The sequence below is a fragment of the Aspergillus stella-maris genome (assembly GCF_047715825.1).
Source record: "Aspergillus stella-maris strain CBS 113639 unplaced genomic scaffold BDV14scaffold_1, whole genome shotgun sequence".
Classification (NCBI taxonomy): domain Eukaryota; kingdom Fungi; phylum Ascomycota; class Eurotiomycetes; order Eurotiales; family Aspergillaceae; genus Aspergillus; species Aspergillus stella-maris.
The window spans coordinates 127,061-149,144 of NW_027396795.1; the positions used below are offsets into that span (position 1 = coordinate 127,061).

The following is a 22,084-nucleotide window of genomic DNA, read 5'->3' on the forward strand; positions in this document are numbered from 1 at the left end:
GCAGTGGGTAACGGTACTCAAAATTATTCCGGCTCCCTGGACAGCATTCGGCGCCCGAGTCAAAGACTACCGAGTGCTATGGAAGGGCAGGCCCAACCACCCGGGGTGCTAAGGATGCTCAGCACGACACGAGCACGATCTGATCGAATGTAAAAAAGCTGGACTTTCATCGGACATGTAGGGGCGTACTTTTTGGTTATGATATGAATTGGCGGTATATACAATGCGGTGGTCTTTTGCTTTTGCTTTCGCTTTCTCTTTCTGAAACACTTTTGTCTCATTTATGTCTCCATCTTTATACGTTTTCATGTTCTCCATTGGTTTTGGTGACTTGAAATCCTTTAATGACCCGCGCAAGAAAGACTTCCCTTGCTGCTGCACTGCACCCTACGCTAAGTTGCATTACGTTGACGCTGCATTAAAACATGTGCTGCTTGACTGACTGACTGATACGACTTTCTTTGACTGTTATCCATTCCATTCCATTCCTAAATCTCACTACCTTTTGACACTCCAACCTAGTACTTATCCAGATAGAACAGATCCCTACTCATCCCAAATAACACTACTCAACCCAGTCAAGCTATCCGGCTCCCCCGGCTCCCCAACCAAAACCTCAGCAACAACATCACTCAACACCCCCGTCTCCACATCCCGAGTTACAATCGCAACAGTCGAACTAATCTGGTTCCCGACAGCAACAAGATCGCCCTTCTTATTAATAACGAATGTCCGTGGGAGCACGCCGCCGCTGGAACTGATTTCCTCGAACGCGACGCTCCCATCTGAGGAAAGGGAAAGACGCGCGAGACTGTCGTCGCCGCTGAATGATCCGTCTAGCCGGATAGAAACGTATAGGCTTTCACCGGCGATACGCGTCTCGGCTAGTGAGGAGCCCTCTGGCAGAGGCTCCGGATACGGAACCTCCGCACCAATCTGCTCGAAGCTCAAACAACCCGAGCTAGGATACGACACTTTGAAAGCCTCAACCTCGTTATTTAATTCACCCGCTACATAAAGCGTTGCACCGACAGCAGACGGTCTAAATGGTGCACGACGGCCACGAATCGCAGCGCTCTCGTCGGGCCCAGAGAAGAATACACCGTGTCGGGGCCCGCCGCCACGTGTATAGTTTAGTGGCGGGCAGGCGCTGAGCTGTCCTGTTGCTTTTTCGATGCTGTAGATGCGGATTAGGTCTGCGCCGAGGTCTGGCACGAGGATGAAGGACCCTGTTGGGTCGAGGAGGGTTTGGTGCGGATGTGGTGCTTCTTGTCGATCTGGGTTTGCGCCGGGTTGGGCGAGGGTGTAGTTGAAGACTTGGAGGGGGGCGGCGTTGTCGGTTAGTGGGAGGGTGTATGTTGAGAGGGCGGAGCCGGAGCTAATTTAATATATAAGTATTAACGTTTATATTTGAACGCATGAGAAAGTAGGGAATATAAGGGGAGGATTTTAAAAGGGCGTGGACTCACTAATGCGCAACCGCAAGGTACTTCTCCCCCGCATCACCCTGGAAGACAACATTGTGCACTCCACTCCCCGGCGCATCGCCCGTAACAGCTTCCTCAATTAAACTTCCATCCTCACCCACAATAAGCGAAGTCAAAGACCCATTCTCAGTATCATTGACATTCGCCCAGCCGTACTCGTCCGAGCAGTAGATCGTGTCTGTCTCAGCGTCCAATGTTATCCAGGAGGGATACGTCCCGCATGTTTTGAGCGAGGACGTTTCGGTTAGACTGTATGTACCATTGCTCGTTGTCGTGAGCGTAAGAGTGTGAATCGATTGTGTACTGTAGTGCGTTGCAAAGAGGTTGACCGAGGAGGGGGCAGCAAGAGACAATGCGGGGGTAAGACCGAGCCCCAACGAAAGCGTGCGGAGGAGCGGTCTGGGTGACATGGCGAAGACGGATTGAACCACGTCGCTGGCCTCGACAAACTCAAGAAATTGTAAGAAGGGTGTCTGAAGAATTTGAAGAGGCGGCATTGCGAGAATCAGCTCTTAAATGAATTAAATCCCCGACGCTCATTACTGCATCTGTCAAGGGACAAGGGATGGATGGGGTTATTGCGGGTGTCAGGCACAGGCACTGACTTTGACGCCAGGACGCAGCCAATACGGACGCCAATGCGGAGTGTTCTCCAGTGCCCTGCGCTGATCGGTCTCTCCCCGGCCTGTAAGACACTGGCGATCGGTTGTCCTGAAACACGCGGGCTGTTTCTGGTTCTTCAGAGGGTAGTTTAGATGTAACATTGATCTTTAATTGCGAGGCGATCTTGGTTTTGCGTGGGAGTGTGGGGTTCCTACTTCGCGGGGAAGGGCCGTGGCCGTGACTGTTTATACTTGGCCGCGGTAGGACTCATAACTCATGAATTTTGTCTACTTAATCTATTCTCTATGCAAAATCAAAAGCCCGAGGAAGCGACTATTGTTCCAAGAAAAACATCACCACAATCTCCGCTGCCGTCCGAGCATCATCGTCATCCTCCAAGACCCCCTCGACTCTCGCTTTCGCAATCAGCTCCAGATACCGCGCAATATCCTCCTGCTTCCACCCGTTCCACCCATTCCTCCTCCCAAACTCTCGACAAGTCTCCGAGTTCACAAAGACATCGAACTCGAAGTGGCCTTGGTACGTCAATACTCTTCCTGGACAATAAAGACCCTGTACTGGACACAAGTCGGACGACCCGACATTCACCCAGGGAGCCGGCAACTTCTCAACGCCGGGTAAAAGAGAAACCCAGTCGCCGTGAATCATCTGCAGACGCATACTACCCTTATTCGGCAGCGAGCTGTCGAGTTTCGGGAAATGCGAGACAAACTCCGGCGTCAAATTTATAGGCGTCAACCCCACCTCCGAACCATTCGGACAAGCTTCAACAACCACAGTCGGCGGGTTCGAAGTCTGACTCTGCGTAAGCGACGCCGCAGATAAGAGCGCTTGACCGAGCAACTGGTGTCCAAAACATGATCCGAAGATCTTGACAAGCGGGTACTCCTCGAAAACTTTCTGGATAAAGCTCTGCAAGGGCACAATCCACGGATACTTCGCCGCCTCGTACGCCGCCGCCGCAGCACCAGTAACGAGGATCCCGTCTATCGGCGCAGCAAGCGGGTTCTGCGATTCATGCACGCCATTTGTCTCTGACTTCTCTGTCGTGCGCAGACTTGAGAATGGTGGTAGAGAGCCTCCAATAACGTCCCATGCGGTAGTGTAGATGCTTGACGCGGGGATGTTCAGGCGCTCCGCAGCCGCCTGGAGAAGCACGCGGAACTGGCTGCTGTAGAGGCCGCGGGCGGAGTAGACGGCGGGGACGGGGACGTCCACGTCTAGGATGGCGATGTGCATCTGATCGTCTTGAAGGGTGTATAAAGATAAATAGATGGTAAGTGTTGATAGAGGAAGTGAGGGGTTAAGAGATTTAATCGGAGACAGCGCCGCTTGGATTCCTTTACCGCATTGGGAAGGTTGTTGCTTTCGCCGCCACATGGCCCGCTCCACATGCGTGAAGATGAACCATGGGTCTGCTTGCGTGGCTAGTATAAACTTCTGTAAAATATGCCCTGGAGCTTAGATACATTAAGCATACTCTCTTGTATAAATCCTTAAGAATGTCCACCTCATAGAGATACATCTATGAAGGTCCTTGTGGAGTGAACTGGACCCGCATAACTACTCAGAAGGTGGAGACGATGTAGAGATACAGAGACCACTACCAGCTACGAACATCAAAGACATGATGGCAAGTACATTTTCTCGTGAAGCAAGTTTTCCATGCAGCCAAATCCAGGTGCATACCGTCGTCATCCTGCCGAAGCACTCTCTGAGAACCCAACGACCCCGGCGTATAGTGGCCAAATTTATTTAAGGTCTTTATTCCTTGAACCATATGACAGCCGAGTCACAGATTTTCCTTACATAATGTCTCTAATACCAGGCTCCCTACCTAAGCTCTGCCGAGTCGTCTGCCTTTGCTCACCCATCAAGTTACTTGAGTATACTCACCATTCAGACCGGGGCGCCTACCAGCCACGATGGCATGGTGGTGGCGGCACTATATTGGAGCAAGAGCTTGGTAATAGCGGAGAAATCCCCAATGCCGCTATAACAAAGTGCTATTCACACGGGAAGAGCAAACTACCGTGATACACTGTTCCCGTCGGCAGTCTGTTCTTATCAAGCATCGGGTACATGGCTGGGATCGGCTAGATGGTCATGATGGAGACAAATCCAGGAACACGACGGAAGCGTTTGGAGAGAGCTGATAATGATAAGACTTTGCTAAACATTTTCTTTTCCCTTCATAAAAGGCAGCTAACTGCCGAGAAGCACCGAGATTTGGCGTTGTACAGCTAACAGGGGCGTTCATTATGAGGTCTTCTTCTCTACTTTCGGTAGCGGCGCTTCTCGGTGCAGTACCGAGTTACGCTGTTGGTCCTCAGGTCAAGGTCCTCAATGGGACGTACGAGGGATACCATCTACCGACTCAGAAACAAGATGTTTTTTTGGGCATGCCGTATGCGCAGCCTCCCGTGGGAAGTCTGCGGTTTCAGGGCCCTCAAAGTCTCAACACCACTTGGTCGGGGGTTCAGTCTGCAAAGGAGTATGGTGATGTTTGTATGCAATATACGGTAAGTATCTCATTTAATCTGGTATACATGGGTCACGTCAACAGTCTTGTTGACCTTGGCATCCGCAGGCCGATCCCGGTTACTCCATGTCTGAAGACTGTTTGTCTCTGAATATCATCCGCCCAACCAGCATCAATGGTTCTGAGGAACTTCCGATAGCAGTCTGGATCCACGGGTAAGTTCAAACCCGTCTTTGGCCGTCTAGTCCATGCGATGTCTAATTCCTTTGTTGTAGAGGCGGTCTTTACAGCGGTTCTTCGTACGAGACAAACTTAACGAATTTCGTATCCCAAGGCGTGGCATCCGGCAACCCCTTCATTGCCGTCTCTATCAACTACCGTCTGACGGCCTTTGGATTCCTCTGGGGCTCCCATGAGCTCGCTGCAAATGGCAGTGCTAACAATGGTCTTCGTGATCAGCGTCTCGCGTTTACCTGGATCCAAGAAAATATCGGTTTCTTCGGTGGTGATCCCAGCAGAGTCACCATATTCGGTCAGAGTGGCGGCGGCCTCAGTGTTGGCAAGCAGCTGATTGCGTACGGCGGTCGCGACGATGGGCTGTTCCACGCCGCTATTATGCAGAGCGGAGGCATGGCCGAGAAGTGGCCATACAACATCCAGGATCCCGAACTCTATACCAAGGACCTTTACATGAACCTCACCACAACGACGGGCTGCGCCGATAGCTCTAGTCCACTTGAATGTTTGCGCGAGCTACCTGTCGAGTCGCTGTCCGCCGCTTTGAACTATACTGATACTCCCGTCTTTTCTGGTACTGGTCTAGGACCTTGGATCACTCAGGTCGATGGAGACTTCCTAAAGGATGGACCGACTCAGTCTCTTGAGAAAGGTCATTTCGTCAATGTCCCCATCATGTACACCACAACCACGGATGAGGCCACGGTGTACATGTATGTCGATCAGGTTGACACCGAGGCCGACTTCCGATCGTTCATATCAGCCGGTGGTCCTGACGAGGAGACCGCTGCGAACATCGCAAAGCTATATCCTAAGGACTTGGGTCTGCCTGTCGGTTGGAAGCCCACAAAGAATGACGTTGAGACGTACGGTACATACTGGAAACAGGCTGTCACTTTTCAGACCGATGTGACGGAGACGAGCTCTCGGCGCCGAACGGTCGACACCTGGGTTGAAGCCGGCGGGACAGCGTATGCTGGGAGAATCAATATCCTAGACCCTAATGCCTCGGCAAGTCTGGGATCTCATCACGCCGTCGAGCTAGCTTATGTGTTCAACAACATTGATGCTGATGAGAACCAAGCTCTGGAGAATATGTCTCTGCTGATGAGCCGGGTCTGGGCGTCCTTTGTGGCGCATTCAGATCCCAATTTCCATCACGGTGAGTGAAACAGCTTATATTGAGACGAATCTATTGGCCGATACTGACGATTTCTGTACTTTAAGTGCGCGGTGTACCGGTCTGGCCTCGCTGGAATGGATCCGAAGCCGCAAATAAATGCGGGCAGAACTTTGTCTTCAACACGGATGGTACCCGGAACTCAACCTCTTACATCGAGGTAGACGACTATCGTCTCGAGCAGACAAGATACCTCAATAGCCTCATGCAATCGCAGATGTATTACTGAAGTCGCAGTGTGTGGCTCTGGAAGATCAATGAATGGCCGGTCTTTGTTCTGTATATAGTTCCGCAAGATTTGCTTCAAGATGCGGTGGTGGATGCAACAGCGTCTTGTAAAGCTCACTCGGTCTATATTAATGGTTCACTCAGGAAAGTCCGAGAATGTGAATATATCTAATCCAGTTAGACCCATAAGGAATGTTTGATCGTCCAAGAACTCGTGCGGTTCGGTGCCGTGCGTTGGGCCTGGGCCTAGCTCAGAGGTTTCTGTTGTCCACCATGGAGGCGCGTCGTCCACCATTGTCGAGTCAACGTTGGTGATGTTTTTCTCCATGGGAACTTCCTCTACCAGGCCCACTGGATTTGACTCAAGACCCTGTTGTCGAGCGAGCCACATTGCCCAGTCGTGATACTGACTATCTCGCCTCGGATGTTCGGTCATGCTCTCACGGCTTTGGTCACAGGCAGTAGGCCCTGTGCTATTGAGCTTATGGAGGGCTTCGTTAGTTATCGAGGCCAGTGCTTCAACAAACTTCACACCCATCTTGGCAGCTGGATTGCCCCCAGCCATTCTTCTCAGGCAGTCAAATCCGAATTCAATCTGTCGCTCGGTACCACCATCCCGCTCCAGAATCCTCGTCAAGAGCAATACGACAGTAGCAATGCTGCAGCCCTGAAAGTCACTGAATGAGAACCTTGTTAGGTTGGCCGACTGGTATAGTTTCTCGAACAAGATCAGGATTTTGCGAGCGGCTTTCATGCACATTCTAGCTGAAAACTCGACATGTTCTTGGATTCGAGGTGCTTTCCTGTCGCGACCAAAAACATGCCGCAGCGTTGCCTGTACGATCGACACAACTGCCAATTTCCCCATTGAGATGAAGCACTGATAGTAGTTTAAGTGTAAATGAAACGTTGCGCGATATTCGCTAGCGCTCGGTGATATGTTGTCCAGGCACAGGGTAGAAGGAAGGGATCGCTTCCACTGCCTCAGCTGCTCCTTGAAGTGGTATGGTGCTGTTTTCTCATTGGGCCATTCACTAATATCGTGTTAGCGATATACGAAACCCCCGTTTGGAATGCCTGTGATAAGAAGACACTCACGAGGTCTCAGCTATACGGTCCATTAGTAGCATGAGTTGCGCATCGGCAATCTGGTGGTCAATATTGTTGAACCTTTGGGTGTCATCTAGCACAGACAGATGAGCAGGTAGAGGCACAGTAATGATGCTCGGATGAACAGATCTTGGTCGATTCAGCTTGACAGTGGAGCAGCTACTCATAGGACATATCAGTTAATGTCAAAGGCGGGATTGCATAACAGGACGTACCGATCTAGAGAGTAGAGGGCCCACCAAAGCCGACGGCGTATCTCAATCTCCCGAGGACTCAGGCCATTGTCGTCTGTATTTGTATGTAGGTTCAGAGCCAATGCTCCACGAATGGCGAGGCCAAAGTATGCATAAGCTGAGCTTATTGCACTCGCCGGTAGAAGATATACACCCAGGACGAAGAGCGCTTGTACGGAACGAAAAGTGGGCAGGTCGATCAGATCGGGTACCAACAACCTGGCCTCCTTGAAGAACACCCGGCCAGGGTCAACATCATCGGAAATCAGCATAGGGCTAAGGCTCTGGGGCTTTTCAAGTGTTGTCCACTGGCTTCCCAGAGCAAAAGCGGCGTGCGCAAGACATAGGAAGCCTGCATCGGTACGTAGACTGGATGTCGGGTTATTATAGAACTCCTCAATCTCGGCTAAAAACTCCGCCTGATCGAAATAGAAAAATGAGTCCGTGCCATGGCTGATGCATACAGAAAGCAAGAAGTCCGCAATGGGCTTGGGTGGAAATGCGGTAGCGGCTTTCTTTAGGTTATACGCGTCTGTATGAGGCGGCACTGCTCTGCCGGCTTGCTATCATTTATATTCGTCAGTGTGAATAGCAGAGCTAGAAAGGGAATGCGAATGTACATTTTGTATAGAAGATATCACTTGATCTCCTGCTGGATTATGTGCATTTAGAGAGAAGGTTTCACGAAGTTTGGTGAGGAAATGCTTTCCTGCCGGGTCCACAGCTTGTTCGTGGACACCCACAATGGGCTGAACTACTCGGGAGGGAGACAGCTGAGATAGCCTCTGAGTATGCGAGTAGGAGGCTCCATTATTATGAGCCCCGATCCTTCTCACTGGAGTCTCTTGCTCTTCCAACGAAGTCACTGACTGTCTTTTTGTCTTAGGTCAACCAACGCCAAGGACACCACGGTTTGCATTGACGAGATTGCTGGACTTACTCCGGAAAACTGCAGGGTGAGGAAGTCTGCAGGCAGGATTGACAAATACCCTCCCGGACTTCCACACATTTGCTCTTCCGCTGTTTGCATCTGACACAGCTGCAGCTAGGTCAGCAGATGGATGTTGACAATGATGAAGAAGACTTGCGCTCGAGGAGCCCGTCGCCGATCCTTATCAGCTACCCTCCGACGTAGCCGGCGACGTATCACAGATGGCGACTCCATTGAAGACAGTAGCACGTCTTGATACGTGAATGGTCTAAGGGTCTTCAACCGTGTTGGAGTAAGAAGGAGCCCAGGTCATGTGACACGATAAGCAGGTAAGTAAGTCCAGCCAATCAGCATCCAGATGTTGTATATCCCCTGGTACCTACCTCCATAGAAGAGAGTAGGACTGAATGTTACATTCTATGACTTCTTGCTCTGGGGTCAGCTCTTAGGTTCTTCCAGGGTTGAGACACTCCTTCGTCACCTTTTTGACCCCTTCTCATTGTTCATAGCAACAGGGAGTGTCTAAAGAGCCAGGTCGGTCTCAGCATAAATGGATGGACGAGATCGTCTTCACATATGATGCAGGAACAGCTGCAGGGGCGTTAGATCACTAAGACACCACATTAATGCGCGCAGACGGTATACGTCGCAGATCCCCAGCAGGTGAAATGTTGACTAGACCTAGGCTTCAGTAGATGATCTGCTAAAGCAATGAACCTGGGAAATTTGTAGACAATTGGCGAGATTCAAGACGATCTGGTTAAATCAAAGGACCCTTATTTCTTCATACTCAATCAAGTTCAATGATTGATAAGATAAGGTAGATAATATGTGCATGGAATGGTATGTTCCTGACCTAGTTCTAATTCACCCCGTTCCTGGTGCCTTACTGTGGTGGACATCATATGACGCTGCCTACATGAACCTAGGAACCCAACGATACCTTCTCTGATTAACTCAATAATCATTCCTGGCATGATACTCAGTTGGTTGAGAAGTATACGTAGTGAAGTATGAGGACAAAAGCATGGAGAATGACGCCATCGCACAGGCCAATCACGCCGCCTCCAACGGTCTCGCGCTCCTATCAGCTTCGCATCTCGACGATCTCCCAGCACGCAATGCCCTCCACTGCTTGCACAACATCTTGCGTTTCGCGATGTCTGCGAGATATATCATCATCGCCTACCGGCCGAGTCGCTTCGATCCGAGCTGTCGGTGCGTCTATAAATATTCCACGTGCCTCTCAGAGGGGTAATTGAAGATAGACAAACTCTCTTTCAACGAACGTCTGAAGACCTTCAAAAGCCATTGGAAGACAACATGGCCACTCTTACACAAACCCCGACTGCCCTTCCTCTGGACATCTTCCCCGATGGCCTCAAGACAACGGGCCAACACCCCCCGCTCTACAATGAGCTTCACCCCTACGAGAAGTTCCCCAAGTCCATCTCCGGCCCTACGCTCTGGAAAGCAGGGGACTACCGCGATGCTCCAGAGCGATGGACTCATCGCTTCAACGAGGAGGAAGTCGCCGAGCTGAGCGCAACAGCCGATGCGTTCTTGGCCGCTAAAATTCCTCTTACTGGTATTACAAAGGTACTACCTACCCCGCCCTAACAACCCTAACTATACCCCTGCCACATCCGACCTAGATGAGAAGCCGGTACTAACAGCAACACCAGGCCAACTTCCCCCTCCCCAAACTCTCCACCCTCTTCGCAACCCTCCGCGAAGACCTCCTCAACGGCAAAGGCTTCATCCTCTTCAAGGGCCTCCCCGTCACAGAATGGGGCAATCACAAGTCTGCTGTCGCATACATGGGTCTAGGCACATACCTCGGCTACTTCGTGTCTCAAAACAGCCGCGGCCATGTCCTCGGCCATGTCAAGGATCTCGGCGAGGACCCGACGCAGATCGACTCGGTGCGCATTTACCGCACGAACGCTAGGTACTTACAACCCTCTCAATCAACCCTTACTCATCCCTGGATGAATGCTAACGTCTCCGTGTCTAAAGACAATACTTCCACGCCGACGACAGTGACATCGTCGGCCTCCTGTGCATCGCCCGCGCCCTCGAAGGCGGCGAATCAGACATCGTCTCAACGCACAACGTCTACAACACACTCGCCGCCGAACGCCCCGACGTGCTGCAGACCCTCATCGACCCGATCTGGTATTTCGACCGCAAGGGCGAGACATCCAAGGGCCAAGACGAGTACATCCGCACAAGCGTAATCTATCTCGAGCGCGGGCCCAACCCGCGCGTGTACACAAAGTGGGATCCGTACTATGTGCGCTCCCTGACTAGATTCTCAGAGAAGGGGCTCGTTCCGCCTCTATCTGAGAAACAGCTCGAGGCGTTGCAGGTTTTGGAGGAGACCTGTCAACGGTTGAGTCTGCATATGATTTTGGAGGTTGGTGATATTCAATTCGTGAGTAATAGTCATGTTTTGCATGCGCGGACGGCGTATAAAGATTTTGCGCCGCCTGCGCCGAGACGGCATCTTATGAGGCTTTGGTTGTCGACGCCTGAGGGTGAGGGGGGTTGGAGACTCCCGTTCTGGGATAGTAATGAGAAGAAGAGGGGTGGTGTACAGGTTGATGATACGCCGCCTGTGGCGCTTTTGGATGCGGAGTAAAGTGGGCTATTTTACCTGCTGGGTGAGGATGGGATTTTTGTCTATTAGCGAGTATTCATGAATTGAAGTTTCTTTATTCCTTCTAAGATGCTTTCTGGTTGTTCGTTACTCATGAGTAGTGAAATAATTGATCAAGACCACTGATGGTAAAGAATACCTATCGTACAATCTTATAATTCCCACCACTGACAATCTCCACCTTGCCCTTACTCACCATCCCCGCAAGGAACTCCCTCAACTCCTCATTACTAAACGGGAATCCACCCGGGACCGCAATCTTCAGCATCATGACAATCCTTTGCAGCGGCATAGCACCCTGGTTCGTCAACATGCCCACAATGAATTGCCAGTAGAGGTTCATCTTCTCCATGGCGGCTGCTTCCGCGGACTCCTTTGCTGCCGCTGCTGCTGCGGCCTCGGCGTTGGCGGCTGCGTCTGCACTGTCGACGTCAACAGCCTGGCTTGAAGCGCCTGCTGCGGCGGTTTCATCGTCTGTGGCCATAGCATTGGTGTCTTTCGTGCTGGTGGGGAGGGTTTCTAGAACGCGGAATGTATCCCGCTGCACCTCGGTAAGGATGCGGCGGCTAACCCAGAACAGACAGGCGCTGCGCACGAGCGCGGCGGACATGTCGAGGGTGCTGGCCAGGTCGGTGGTGCTTTTTGTGACGGGTTCGTGGGAATTGGATGGAGTATTGAAGGCGTAAATCACCGTTGCTTGCCAGGTGGTTACTTCTTCGACAAAGACTCGGTCCTCCAGGTCCAATTCCACAGTGACCTGGCCGAGGCCGTTGAGCCATGTAAGTTTGCGTGATTGCTTGAGTGACTCGAAGCCTTCGGAGTATTGCTTCTGGAGGTCGGTGATCTCGTTGGGGACCTTGAATTGCTGCCCTTGAATCTCAGGCCAGAAGAAGTGCGAGAGGATCTTGGCGTGGAGGTTGGGCGTTTCTTCGTCTTGTGCTGTGGCTGTCATGCCTTGGTCGTTTCGTACGACTGTGTCGACTCGTCTTGAGTCGAAGATATCCCGCAGCATGACCTCGCATGCTTGGAGTGCGTTGTCGCCGAATCGAAGTTTGAGCAGCTCTAGAACGGACATTTCTTGTTCAAAGTCTGCGCGTTTCTGAAGCAGTCGCTCCGCCAGCATATTTTGCATTTCGCGCACGAACGTCTCCTTAGACTCGAAGAGACTGATAAGACTGCCAATCACATCAGAGCTCTTGGATTTGCGGTAGTCTGGTGCTGCATCGACCGGGTCTGGCATCCAGTTCATATCGTCCCAGTCCAATTCGCCGCTGTCATTCCGCAGTGAGTTTTGATGGGCCTTGCTCAACTCGGCTGACAGCTCCACCAGGGTTTCGTTGTTTGACGAGGCGCTGCGGCCATCGGCATCTGCTGGATCTGCCAGTAAGCCGCCGACGATGGCCTTCACGGTATCGTCTCGGTCCCGTAGGTATCGGCGGATTGGGCGTGCAATTCGATCGAGGAGAACACCCTTGGGGTCGAGGAGGTTGAACGACCGGATGATCGAGATGTACACTTGCAGAATCTCGACGGTCGAAGCACCCGGATGTAACAACCGCCGATTTAGCGTCGCAATAAATGAATGTGTTAAGTGATGTCGCGCTGCAGGATGAGTAGTAAAGTGCCGTAGATCTTCAATTGCTCCACTGCTTGCAGGCCATTCAACAATCACGTCAAACAGCTCTCCGACGCGCAGCGCACCAAGCCGGGCTATGCCGACCTCTTGCCACTTTTCTACGTCGCTGAATTTTACGTCCATCTTCTCGGGGTCTTTGACACCGAATTCTGATGTATTAATGACCGCCAGGACTTGTACAGCTAGACGCCCAAACACATCCGTAATCCATTGTCGAAGATGGAGCGAGGCAAGTGATGGACCTTCCCAGTGGCTAGTGTAGGCGGCTCGGATAAATTCTGTCAACATCGTGTCCATGACACCGGCGAAAACTTCTTGTGCCTTTTCACCACCCAGGCCAACAAGTTGTAGGTTGTTAAGTAGCGATAGTAGGTGGTCTCTAGCCGTTGTAACCCGGGCGTTCTCAAATTCCGTCATCATTTGTGACCGAACTTCCGCGGACGGCGCATCCCGCCACTCTTGATACGACATCGAGAACTGCTTATCGACGTCCATCTCGTCGACGCTGTCGCTATCGTTGGCTTCGTTCAGACTACTGATTCCCAGTATGTCGAGGGCATGCTTCGTTAAACTTCGAAATAGCAGGTCTGAAAGGTGAGGCCACGGCATCGCATATCCGATCATCAGCCTAAATGAGCGCTGGAACTTCATGAATATCCTTTCTTGCCCCGAGCTGCCCATATAAGGAAGCAGGTATTCTACCAATGGCGTAAAATAGATCTTGCGCATGAGCAGCAGACACTTCACAATGAGGCCCTCGAGGAGGTTATTCCGGTCGTACTGAGACTGGACAATCTGTTGCATCGCAGTTAGCAAAGCATTTTTAATTGATCAATGCGATCAGATGAAACTCACCCCAGACAATGCCTCCTTGAAATTCTGCAGGAAATGCCGCCGAATCTCAGCCCCATACCAATCAAATATATCTCTGGGCGCATGCTCCGGATCCTTCAAAGTCCGTTTAATCAAGTATCCCAGTGCGTCCTTTGTCTCCTTCAGCGGCTTCTTCTGCCTCCACGTTTTCAAATAGTCGCCCTCGCTGTCCTCAATGTGTCCCACCAGATCGTCCAGCTCCCGGTCTCTGATAAGGAGAAAGTCCGTCGCGGCACTCCACGCTCGGTCCCATTTCTCGTCCTCGGATAGCGCCCCTTTCTGCGGCGAAGAAGACCTCGTTGTCGGTGCGAGTCCAGTTCGCAAGTCATTGTCGTTGGAGACCGCGGGGGCGAAAATGGACCCGAATATGTGGCTGCGACCCGCGCAGATTGAGGAATCTGAGATCACCATCTCTTGAAAAATTAGCCGGAGGGCATCATGAAGGCAAAGCTGTTGAAATTGGGTGGCTATTGAGTGCGAACGGAGGTTGATGTTCGATGCCCATCCAGCCAAACAAAGTCGCGATCCGCTTTGCGTTAGCGCGTCTAATGAGTAAGCTCTTATCGATAAGATAAGAGCTGTTGTGGCTGAGGCCTGAGTGCCTGATCTCCGCATCTCCCCCCGTACACATCTTACAACGGTAGATGACTTGGATAAGAGGCAAGTTGAAAATGTAGATGGATTTCGATTGAGTTTAAATCATACATAGACATCTATTGGGTATCTTTCCAGTGTGAAATGTCATCAACAACGCATTGGAATCATGGCATAGAAAGCAGTGCGGGGTGAACAGTCTATGCAGCACGGAACGAAGCCCAGGCATTTCCCACTGCTTGATATTGTGGTCTCCATTTACCCTTCAGGGCAATACTATTCCTTGTCCGTGTTATCCTCCACCTTCTCCCACTCACTGTCGGTACTGGTATAGCCTGAGTTGTCACCGCTCACACTAAGGCGCTTTCGAACTTCGCTTTCACTCCCCGGAACCTGAAGAGTCGTCGATGCAGTAACAGACCGCGGCTCTGCACTAGTAACAGGCACATATTTACGACCCGCCAGTCCTTCCGTTTCCGTGTCACTATCGGCGGCTTCCGCTGCTCCTCGGGCCTTTGTCTCCTTCTGTGTAGCTTCGGAAGTCTTCTCCGCCTGTGTTTCCTGTGCAGCTGCTTGGGTTTGTGCCTGTTTCACTTCCTGGGCGAACCAGTTGATCATATACCAGAGCGCGCCGGATATGACCGAGAGGAAGACGAAGTGGTAACTGCGAGTCCCAACGAGAAGCATGAACAGGACGGCTTGTAAGGCGGCAAAGGAGACGTTGGTCGCGAGGAGGAGAGTTGGGGTTGGTCCGGCGGTGAAAATGCTCGCCCAAAGGTCCTCCACAAACGACGCCATGGTTTGGCTAAGATAAGTCGATGTCGATGGATGCTAGTCGGTGGGATAATGCGAGAAGTGGTTCCTGAGTGAGGCGGAGCTGCGCGGAAAAGACGAAGCTGTTAGACATTTCTGTGAGTCAAATGTCACACGCATGGAATAAAAATGCATCCCAGCAAATGTGTCATACCTAGCTGGGTATTCGTCTTCCAACAGAAAGCTCCTCTGGGCTTTTGATGGAGCGGGAAAGAGGTGGAGCTGCAGTCGCAAACTCGCGGATAAGAAGCGGAAGCTTACCGCCGAATATGGAGCTTTGCTGCCTGAGGAATAAGGTACCGCCAGTGTGGGGGTAACTTAGAGGAGCGCAAACAAATCGATCACCCGAACGTAGGGACTTGGAATATGATGATATACGAGCTCCGGGTCGTGAGGTTAAAGAGACGAACTCAGCAGGGCGAGTCACGACACTCAACGAGGGGCAGGTGCCCGGTTATGTAAGGCAACTAAGGTTGTTGTCGCTGTCGACGCTAGCCGCCGTTGGGTATCTCCATCGCTGCCTCAGGCGCTGATCAGGTCCAGTGACTATACCTGCTCCACCACACTCCTACTACATCAACATCCTCCAAAATTTCACCTACCATGTTACCATTCAAAAAAGTTGGTGGTCAGGCATCCTATAACGTAAGAAAGAAGCATGCCACTTCTTATCTTTGCTGAATGAATTGATCAAATGCTGAATCCGTATGCATCGTCGCGCAGCGAACGGTCAGTCTTCAAATATATTTCTTCTTCACGAGACGGAGCGAAGCGGAGGCATCGACTTGTTTCTTCTTCGGTTTGTTGATATGTCGCACAAGATTGAAAGGATCTCATCGGTCTTGATTAGTCTCTGTTTTCTGCTCGGCCGCCCATTGCTGCTGAGATGGAGAATTACAGTATATCGCCAGCCATGTCCCGCTGCTGACACTCGACATTCACCCGACTCTCCCCTTGCTTTTGCTTGCCAGCTGTCATCTGACACCATTGGCGAGATGCCCTGATGGCGTTCATCCCGGATTTGAGTGACAAGTGCCGTCGTTTCTTCTATGCACGTAAGCATATGCATTCCGACCAAAACATCCGACATTGCGGGGGCGAGTTTCCCGCCACCTAAACCAGCCATACTCACACTGACAGATTCGTGGATGCAACGACTGCAGTGTGATAAGGTGATCATGGTGCATTCAATCGGTCTCGTCAGGCATGTAAGCCTTGAGCAAACCTATCAGCCACATTCTGGCAAGGAAGGTCCCTCGTCTCTGCATGATGCCCACGGCAAACACCACTTACTGGGGGCATCGAGAGCTTCGCACACCTTTTCCCTGTCACTTTGATTTCCGGTTGCCTCCGGCTGTGCTTGTGAGCTAAATATTGAAACTCTTACTTTGTCAGCGGCAAGCAAGAAGTTACGGGCCTCAATCTGGGAAAGAGGATTTGTGAAGCCCTTGAAATTCCGCTTGTACACCACGCGAATCTTGGTTAGTTCGAGTAATCTCGCGGTCAAGTCGCGGCAATGGCCGAGAGTGCAACAAAAGAGTCGGGTATCAGTGCGACCGAGCCTGAAGAAATACTCGTGCCAGCAGAATCGAGCGCAGCAGTGCACAACCGAGCAGAAGTATCAAGGAGCCAAGATGCCGAGCAGAAGAAATCGATTCTCGCGGAAGGATCCAGAAAATTTGTGGAGAAAGCCAACGACGACCTATATAAAGCAATGTTCGTCGGCGATCAGGCGAAGATTCAACAAGCCCTGGACGAAGGGGCTGACGTTAACGCAAAATTTGAACTTGGCTATACAGCGTTACACATAGCTATGATCATCGGGAATTACGAGATTCTGGACCTTCTGTTGAAAAATAATGCAAGCTCTGATACTTTGGCTCGAAGTGGCATGTCGCCACTTCACATCGCAGCTCGCACGGGCTCCTTGAGAGAGATTCAATGCTTGTTAGCTTCAGGGTGCAAGATCGACGTAGCTGATAATGATGGCTGGACAGCGTTGATGTGGTGCTGTCAACGAGCACACACGGAAGCCGCCGAACTGTTGCTTCAGAAGGGCGCTGATATGAATCGAGCTACAAAAGATGGTCGGACCCCTTTGATGATGGTAGCTAGTCAACCAGCCACGGGCATGCTTGACTTCCTGCTAAGACAGAATCCCACTCTTAACGCTGTCGACATGGACGGATGGACTGCGCTACAATATGCTTGCTCTTTCGGAAAGCTTGAGACTGTTGATAGGTTGATCAAACAAGGCTTGGATGTGAATCATCGAGACGACACTGGCTGGACTCCATTGCACCACGCACTTCAAAATGGGACTGAAAGAGCCAAGATCTTCCAACGACTTCGTGAGGCGAAAGCGAAGATCACAGCAACCGACGATACTCAAGAAACCCCTCTCCATGTTGCAACCAAGGAACAATGCTCCGAAATTGTGAAGCACCTCCTCGACGCTAAAGACGGACTGCCTGTTGATGCTCTGAACAAGGATGGATGGACGGCACTTCATATAGCAAGCTCTCACGGAAATGATGAATTGGTTAAGATGCTCCTGGACAAGGGTGCAAAAAGAGATCTGAAGTGTTCTGATCGAAATCTAACTCCTCTAGCTCTAGCCGTGGAACGTGCCTTGTCAATCTCGGATGGTGAACTGGCTGGAGAACAAACAGAAATTGGCAGGGTGTCATCTGCTAAGGCGACAGTTACAAGGCTTGTCAAAGGATCAAGTCCTAGCGAGAAACAGCTCATCGTCCGGACGCTCGACGAGGAGGGGAGCATTGACAAGGTTACACATATGTTGGAAATGGCTACACTAGACGCTGAGGAGAGTAGACTAATTTGGTTTGCTTCGAGACCAAAAAAACATGAAGGTGTCACCAAGATCTTGCAGCAACAAAAGATGAAGACTACGGCAGAAACACCGTTAAATCTTGCCGCATTCCACGGGCTAGTCAAAGTGGTCTGGTGGTTACTGGCAACGACCGACAAAAGTGAAGAGAAAGTCGCCAGAGACAGAATATCTGCTGCAAAATACGCGGAAGCTAGGAAAACGTCATATGAGAAGCAACTCAAGGAAGAGCAAGCAGGAAAATCCATGGATAAAGGTTCGTTTGTTATAAAAATTGTTGTGCGCCGAACTGGCCATCGCTAACGAGTTGCCCAGATCTGCTCTTCGACAGATCGAGAATACATGCGTTCGAGTTTACCTATGGGAGACGAGACCAGAGAATGCCACAGAATTCTGAAGGAGACTTGGATGCATCAAGTCCGGTTCCTGCTTACCGATCACTCCAAGAACCTTACACTATCATATTGGATTTATTGAAACCCCCTCCCCCCCCCAGTGAAAGGACACTCCGACAAAGACGAAAAATACGAGCTACCAAAATTGGCTGCCAATCTGGAAGACACGGTAAAGGATATAAAACCCACTATTGTGGACTTCTATTGTCACGATGCGCGCGTGGATTTCCTCTGGCGCTCACGTACCATCCAGGATATCATATATTCACTAGCGGACCAAGGTGGTCCAGAAAAGATCATGGATGAAGCGCGCAGGACGTTGAAGGATATTGACTCCGAGAGCCTCGTCTACAAAAGCCAGGACTTGAAATTGCGCTGGATACACCTCCCCGCAAATAATGTAAGTGCTTCTTACAGAGAACGGCTTCACAGGATACTGATTAAATACCGCAGATGAAATGGCTAGAGGTACTTGTATTCTTAGATTCAGAATTCGAGACGCCTGACGAGACACTAATAATATGTGCCAGGACCTTACATTGAGAATATATCTCGACAATAAGAAAACAAAGAAGGAGTACACACGTGTTAGAAACTTCCTCCACCGAAGCTGGCGTGAATTTGGAACCGGGAATTTTAACTCGAAACACATGAAGCCGACGTGTTCTGTACGTCCGTTGTCCTCTTCCCTACTTCAAACTCACCTCGGGTTCAACCGTCTAGTTCAAGTTATAACCAGAAAATACCAGTTCCTGTCCCAGGACGTAAGGAGCTCAATGTGAGCGGAAACGACTCTGCAAATACACGCACAAATGCGTCCTCATCTGAAGGGAGGAAACAGGACGCAGCAGAGGGCAAGGGTGAGAGTGAGGATGGACAGCAGACTCGCAAGACCAAACCGCCAAAGCCTGAGCAGTATGACTGCACTGCTCTCTATGTGAGCCTCACACCTCAAGCATTTGGGGAGAGTTTCGACATTTATGCTGATCGATTATCAGATGCCGTACCTCACCTTTGGAAAGTTTTACAAAGCCGAAGAGCCTCACCTTCAAAACAACACAGGCGAGAATGTAGGCGAGAATGCAGGCAAAACGCAGACGCTAAAACTGGGTCGCCATACGAGGGAGCACAAAAAAGCTACGAGAAACTCTTGAGTGCATACCAAAATCATACGATACACGGTACAAGGTCACTGGATCGATTCTATTACCATTCTCTAGAAGTAAGCGATATGAAAGATCGCAACAAGAACCAAGTTGTGAAACGGGCACTTCTCAAACCCATGGATGGTAAATCTGCCGAAGACAGGAAATGGTGGCCCATGCTAACAGTTGATCAGCTTTGGATTTGGGTTGTTGATGAAAGTGAGCAGGAATCCACCTAGTCACAAGTATATGCACTATACTGATGCGGCGTCTAGAAACAATTATCACGAGCTCCACACAGAGAAATGATGACTTTGAAGATCCGGTGGTTGGTCGCATCCTTAAGCACCTCGAAGACCAGCAGAAAACGACGAATGGAAGACCCCCACCCTCATCAGTTAAAGAGATGGTTGGGTTCATCGCCCAATTTTGTATCAGATTGACCAACACTATCACTTGGGGAAACTCAAAGTCGGAAAAGGAGAAGGATTCGGCTTTTTTATCTGATGCTACCGAGAAATCAGCAATACAGATATTTGCGGATACGATCCATGAGAAGGTTAGGGCGGCATCCTCCAACCATATTAAGATTACTAACAGAGGCAGAGCGCGGAAGAGAAAAGACTGTTCCATTCATTCAAAGAGAAAATGAGGGGCAAAGTAGATGAAAGCACATCACCAGTGCTGGAACGACGAAGCGACAAAGTGGAGCAAGGAGCTCAAAGAACAACTGAAGAAAGTGAGGCGAATAAGAGCGAGACGTCGAAACATAAACAGGAAAGTAAAGACTGGTCATCGATATCTGAAGCAGCTGTACTTTTGCATGAGGTCAAAGACATTCGCGAGGAGCTACGCATTCTGGAATCGTTACTTAAACAGCAATCCTCGGTTTGGAAGGCGATACCGAAATTGGATGCAGGCCAGAGTGCTGACGCAAAGGGCCCTGAGTATCTCCTTGAGGAGATAAAGGAAATGTGTAAAAACACGGAGACCATACAGAATTCGGTCAGTCCAACCACCTTGCTACATTTCACAAAGTCTCGATGTCCGCTAAATCTGGAATCAGGTCAACGAAGTCCTCACTCTGGAGCAAAACGGCATAGGCATCACCGAGGCAGTCCTGGCAAGAAATCAAGCCGACGAGTCGGCACGACAGGGGAAGACATTGATGATATTTACGATCGTGACAATTGTCTTCGTACGCCTTTTTTGCGCCTACTGCTCACTTACTATATGTCATCAGAAGTCCTAACCAGCCCTTCTAGACCCCAATGTCCTTCCTCTCATCTCTCTTTGCCCTCAACGTCTCGTCATTTCAGCATGACGATGAAGGTAACCTGCGCTACAACCCCGGGTGGATTTTCCCTCTACTTTGTAAGATCCCCCATGCCCCGATTAGCCCGGTATTACACACACGAGTGGACTAATACAGTAGTCTGCGTTTCCATTGCCATCACCATCCCCTTGTTAACCATCGCCATATACGTCGAAGACATTAGAAGTATGATTAAGGCGGGCTGGGTAAACCTATGGAAGCCAAGAGATATCCCGACCGCGAAGCCTAACCCCGTGGGACAGACAGACTCTCTAATCTCTTCGGGCACTTCTCGCAGGAGCAAACAGGTTGTCGATTTAGAGGGGGGTACGGGTGTAAGAGAACGTACATGAACATGTTGAGCGGTGTCTCCAATCGGAGAGCCTCACCACTCTTCGGGCGCATATATGGAATATATATTCGTTATGTCTTCGTGGCGATCGGACGATACGCCCTCTCTTGCAATAGTGTGTCAAACTGGAAAGCTCCAGGAACTTCATTCAACATGATTCCTCTCGCTGATATATATATCGTTGACCCTACTGGGTTTTAATTACATGAGTATTCAACTGTCTTTCCCCTTCAAGTTGCTTTCCGCTCCTTGAGTCTCACTGGGCACTTGCTGCCTCCCCAAACAAAATCAGTGAGACAAGGAGATCAGTTAATAATCAATCTAAATGTGTCTTTCTTCAGGCGATAATGCTTATACTCGGTGGATTCACTCGTTCATATTCCGGGCAGGAAGGCTACGACGACCCTCCATTCATGCTGTGACTAAAGGATTCTACATCAAGAGAATGAATGATAGTTTACCTCGAGTATCAAACAAGCCATTAGTTTACGCTACATCAAGACCTAGCGCTGATGTTCACATCCTCTTTCACAGGATAGAACATAAACTTTCAGCGGTGCGTCTGCCTTAGCAAATATCTCTTCCTGATGTAACTTGGCGACATCTACCCAAACAAGCTCAAGAGCGTAGGGTATTACCCATAGAGTATGCACTCCCACGCGCTTTTCCAGAAGTGTCCGAGGCGCCATACGTGTTCAACTTTGTCCCTGAGCTCTTCTTTGCATGAAGCCTTGGCGATTGGGATATCAACGGTGGCAATGACTTACTTTGCGTGGTTGAGATGGCGTTGGCAACTCCACCCCCTTCTACCCGCCGTGGGCGAATTGGCTTCAAGGAGTTTCTGTGCGATAAATTCACCGACGGCGTAAGGCAAGTGCGAAGAGAGACTGCAACGGGTCGCCCCTTCCTCTTCCGTCATCGCGCCTTCCCCAACAA

At 50.5% G+C, this 22,084-nt stretch overlaps 8 protein-coding genes across 8 annotated transcripts; 3 read left to right on the top strand and 5 right to left on the bottom strand.

The window, feature by feature from the left end:
• Positions 1 to 413: 413 nt before the first annotated feature.
• Positions 414 to 2,044, bottom strand: BDV14DRAFT_280 (lactonase family protein). The gene is made up of 2 exons (XM_073776437.1): positions 1,470 to 2,044; positions 414 to 1,378 (listed from the first exon to the last, which is right to left on the bottom strand). The coding sequence occupies exons 1-2, from the start codon at positions 1,982 to 1,984 to the stop codon at positions 547 to 549; spliced, it is 1,347 nt and encodes a 448-aa protein (XP_073633642.1). The 5' UTR covers positions 1,985 to 2,044; the 3' UTR covers positions 414 to 546.
• A 379-nt stretch (positions 2,045 to 2,423) lies between these two features.
• On the bottom strand, positions 2,424 to 3,350 carry BDV14DRAFT_194471 (type 1 glutamine amidotransferase; the record flags this gene model as incomplete). Its single annotated transcript, XM_073771940.1, has 1 exon — positions 2,424 to 3,350. The coding sequence occupies one exon, from the start codon at positions 3,348 to 3,350 to the stop codon at positions 2,424 to 2,426; it is 927 nt and encodes a 308-aa protein (XP_073633643.1).
• A 1,022-nt stretch (positions 3,351 to 4,372) lies between these two features.
• BDV14DRAFT_206589 (Alpha/Beta hydrolase protein) lies at positions 4,373 to 6,239 on the top strand (the record flags this gene model as incomplete). The annotated part of the gene is made up of 4 exons (XM_073774934.1): positions 4,373 to 4,633; positions 4,702 to 4,808; positions 4,869 to 5,992; positions 6,058 to 6,239. The coding sequence occupies 4 exons, from the start codon at positions 4,373 to 4,375 to the stop codon at positions 6,237 to 6,239; spliced, it is 1,674 nt and encodes a 557-aa protein (XP_073633644.1).
• A 135-nt stretch (positions 6,240 to 6,374) lies between these two features.
• BDV14DRAFT_194473 (fungal specific transcription factor domain-containing protein) lies at positions 6,375 to 8,901 on the bottom strand (the record flags this gene model as incomplete). Its single annotated transcript, XM_073771941.1, has 4 exons — positions 6,375 to 7,272; positions 7,337 to 7,507; positions 7,564 to 8,144; positions 8,896 to 8,901. The coding sequence occupies 4 exons, from the start codon at positions 8,899 to 8,901 to the stop codon at positions 6,375 to 6,377; spliced, it is 1,656 nt and encodes a 551-aa protein (XP_073633645.1).
• A 934-nt stretch (positions 8,902 to 9,835) lies between these two features.
• BDV14DRAFT_186443 (TauD/TfdA family dioxygenase) lies at positions 9,836 to 11,156 on the top strand (the record flags this gene model as incomplete). The annotated part of the gene is made up of 3 exons (XM_073770818.1): positions 9,836 to 10,111; positions 10,198 to 10,463; positions 10,532 to 11,156. The coding sequence occupies 3 exons, from the start codon at positions 9,836 to 9,838 to the stop codon at positions 11,154 to 11,156; spliced, it is 1,167 nt and encodes a 388-aa protein (XP_073633646.1).
• Positions 11,157 to 11,220: 64 nt separating this feature from the next.
• BDV14DRAFT_328 (anaphase promoting complex subunit 2) lies at positions 11,221 to 14,280 on the bottom strand. Its single transcript, XM_073776553.1, has 2 exons — positions 13,666 to 14,280; positions 11,221 to 13,605 (listed from the first exon to the last, which is right to left on the bottom strand). Exons 1-2 carry the CDS (start codon positions 14,092 to 14,094, stop codon positions 11,314 to 11,316), a joined length of 2,721 nt encoding a protein of 906 aa, XP_073633647.1. The 5' UTR covers positions 14,095 to 14,280; the 3' UTR covers positions 11,221 to 11,313.
• A 5-nt stretch (positions 14,281 to 14,285) lies between these two features.
• BDV14DRAFT_161695 (V-type ATPase assembly factor PKR1) lies at positions 14,286 to 15,553 on the bottom strand. Its single transcript, XM_073766787.1, has 2 exons — positions 15,352 to 15,553; positions 14,286 to 15,173 (listed from the first exon to the last, which is right to left on the bottom strand). The coding sequence occupies exon 2, from the start codon at positions 15,073 to 15,075 to the stop codon at positions 14,554 to 14,556; it is 522 nt and encodes a 173-aa protein (XP_073633648.1). The 5' UTR covers positions 15,076 to 15,173; positions 15,352 to 15,553; the 3' UTR covers positions 14,286 to 14,553.
• Positions 15,554 to 16,606: 1,053 nt separating this feature from the next.
• On the top strand, positions 16,607 to 21,149 carry BDV14DRAFT_194476 (uncharacterized protein; the record flags this gene model as incomplete). The annotated part of the gene is made up of 13 exons (XM_073771942.1): positions 16,607 to 17,654; positions 17,703 to 18,197; positions 18,438 to 18,736; positions 18,790 to 18,804; positions 18,867 to 19,004; positions 19,076 to 19,273; positions 19,335 to 19,406; positions 19,676 to 19,700; positions 19,757 to 20,040; positions 20,088 to 20,486; positions 20,548 to 20,679; positions 20,747 to 20,855; positions 20,917 to 21,149. 13 exons carry the CDS (start codon positions 16,607 to 16,609, stop codon positions 21,147 to 21,149), a joined length of 3,447 nt encoding a protein of 1,148 aa, XP_073633649.1.
• Positions 21,150 to 22,084: the final 935 nt, after the last annotated feature.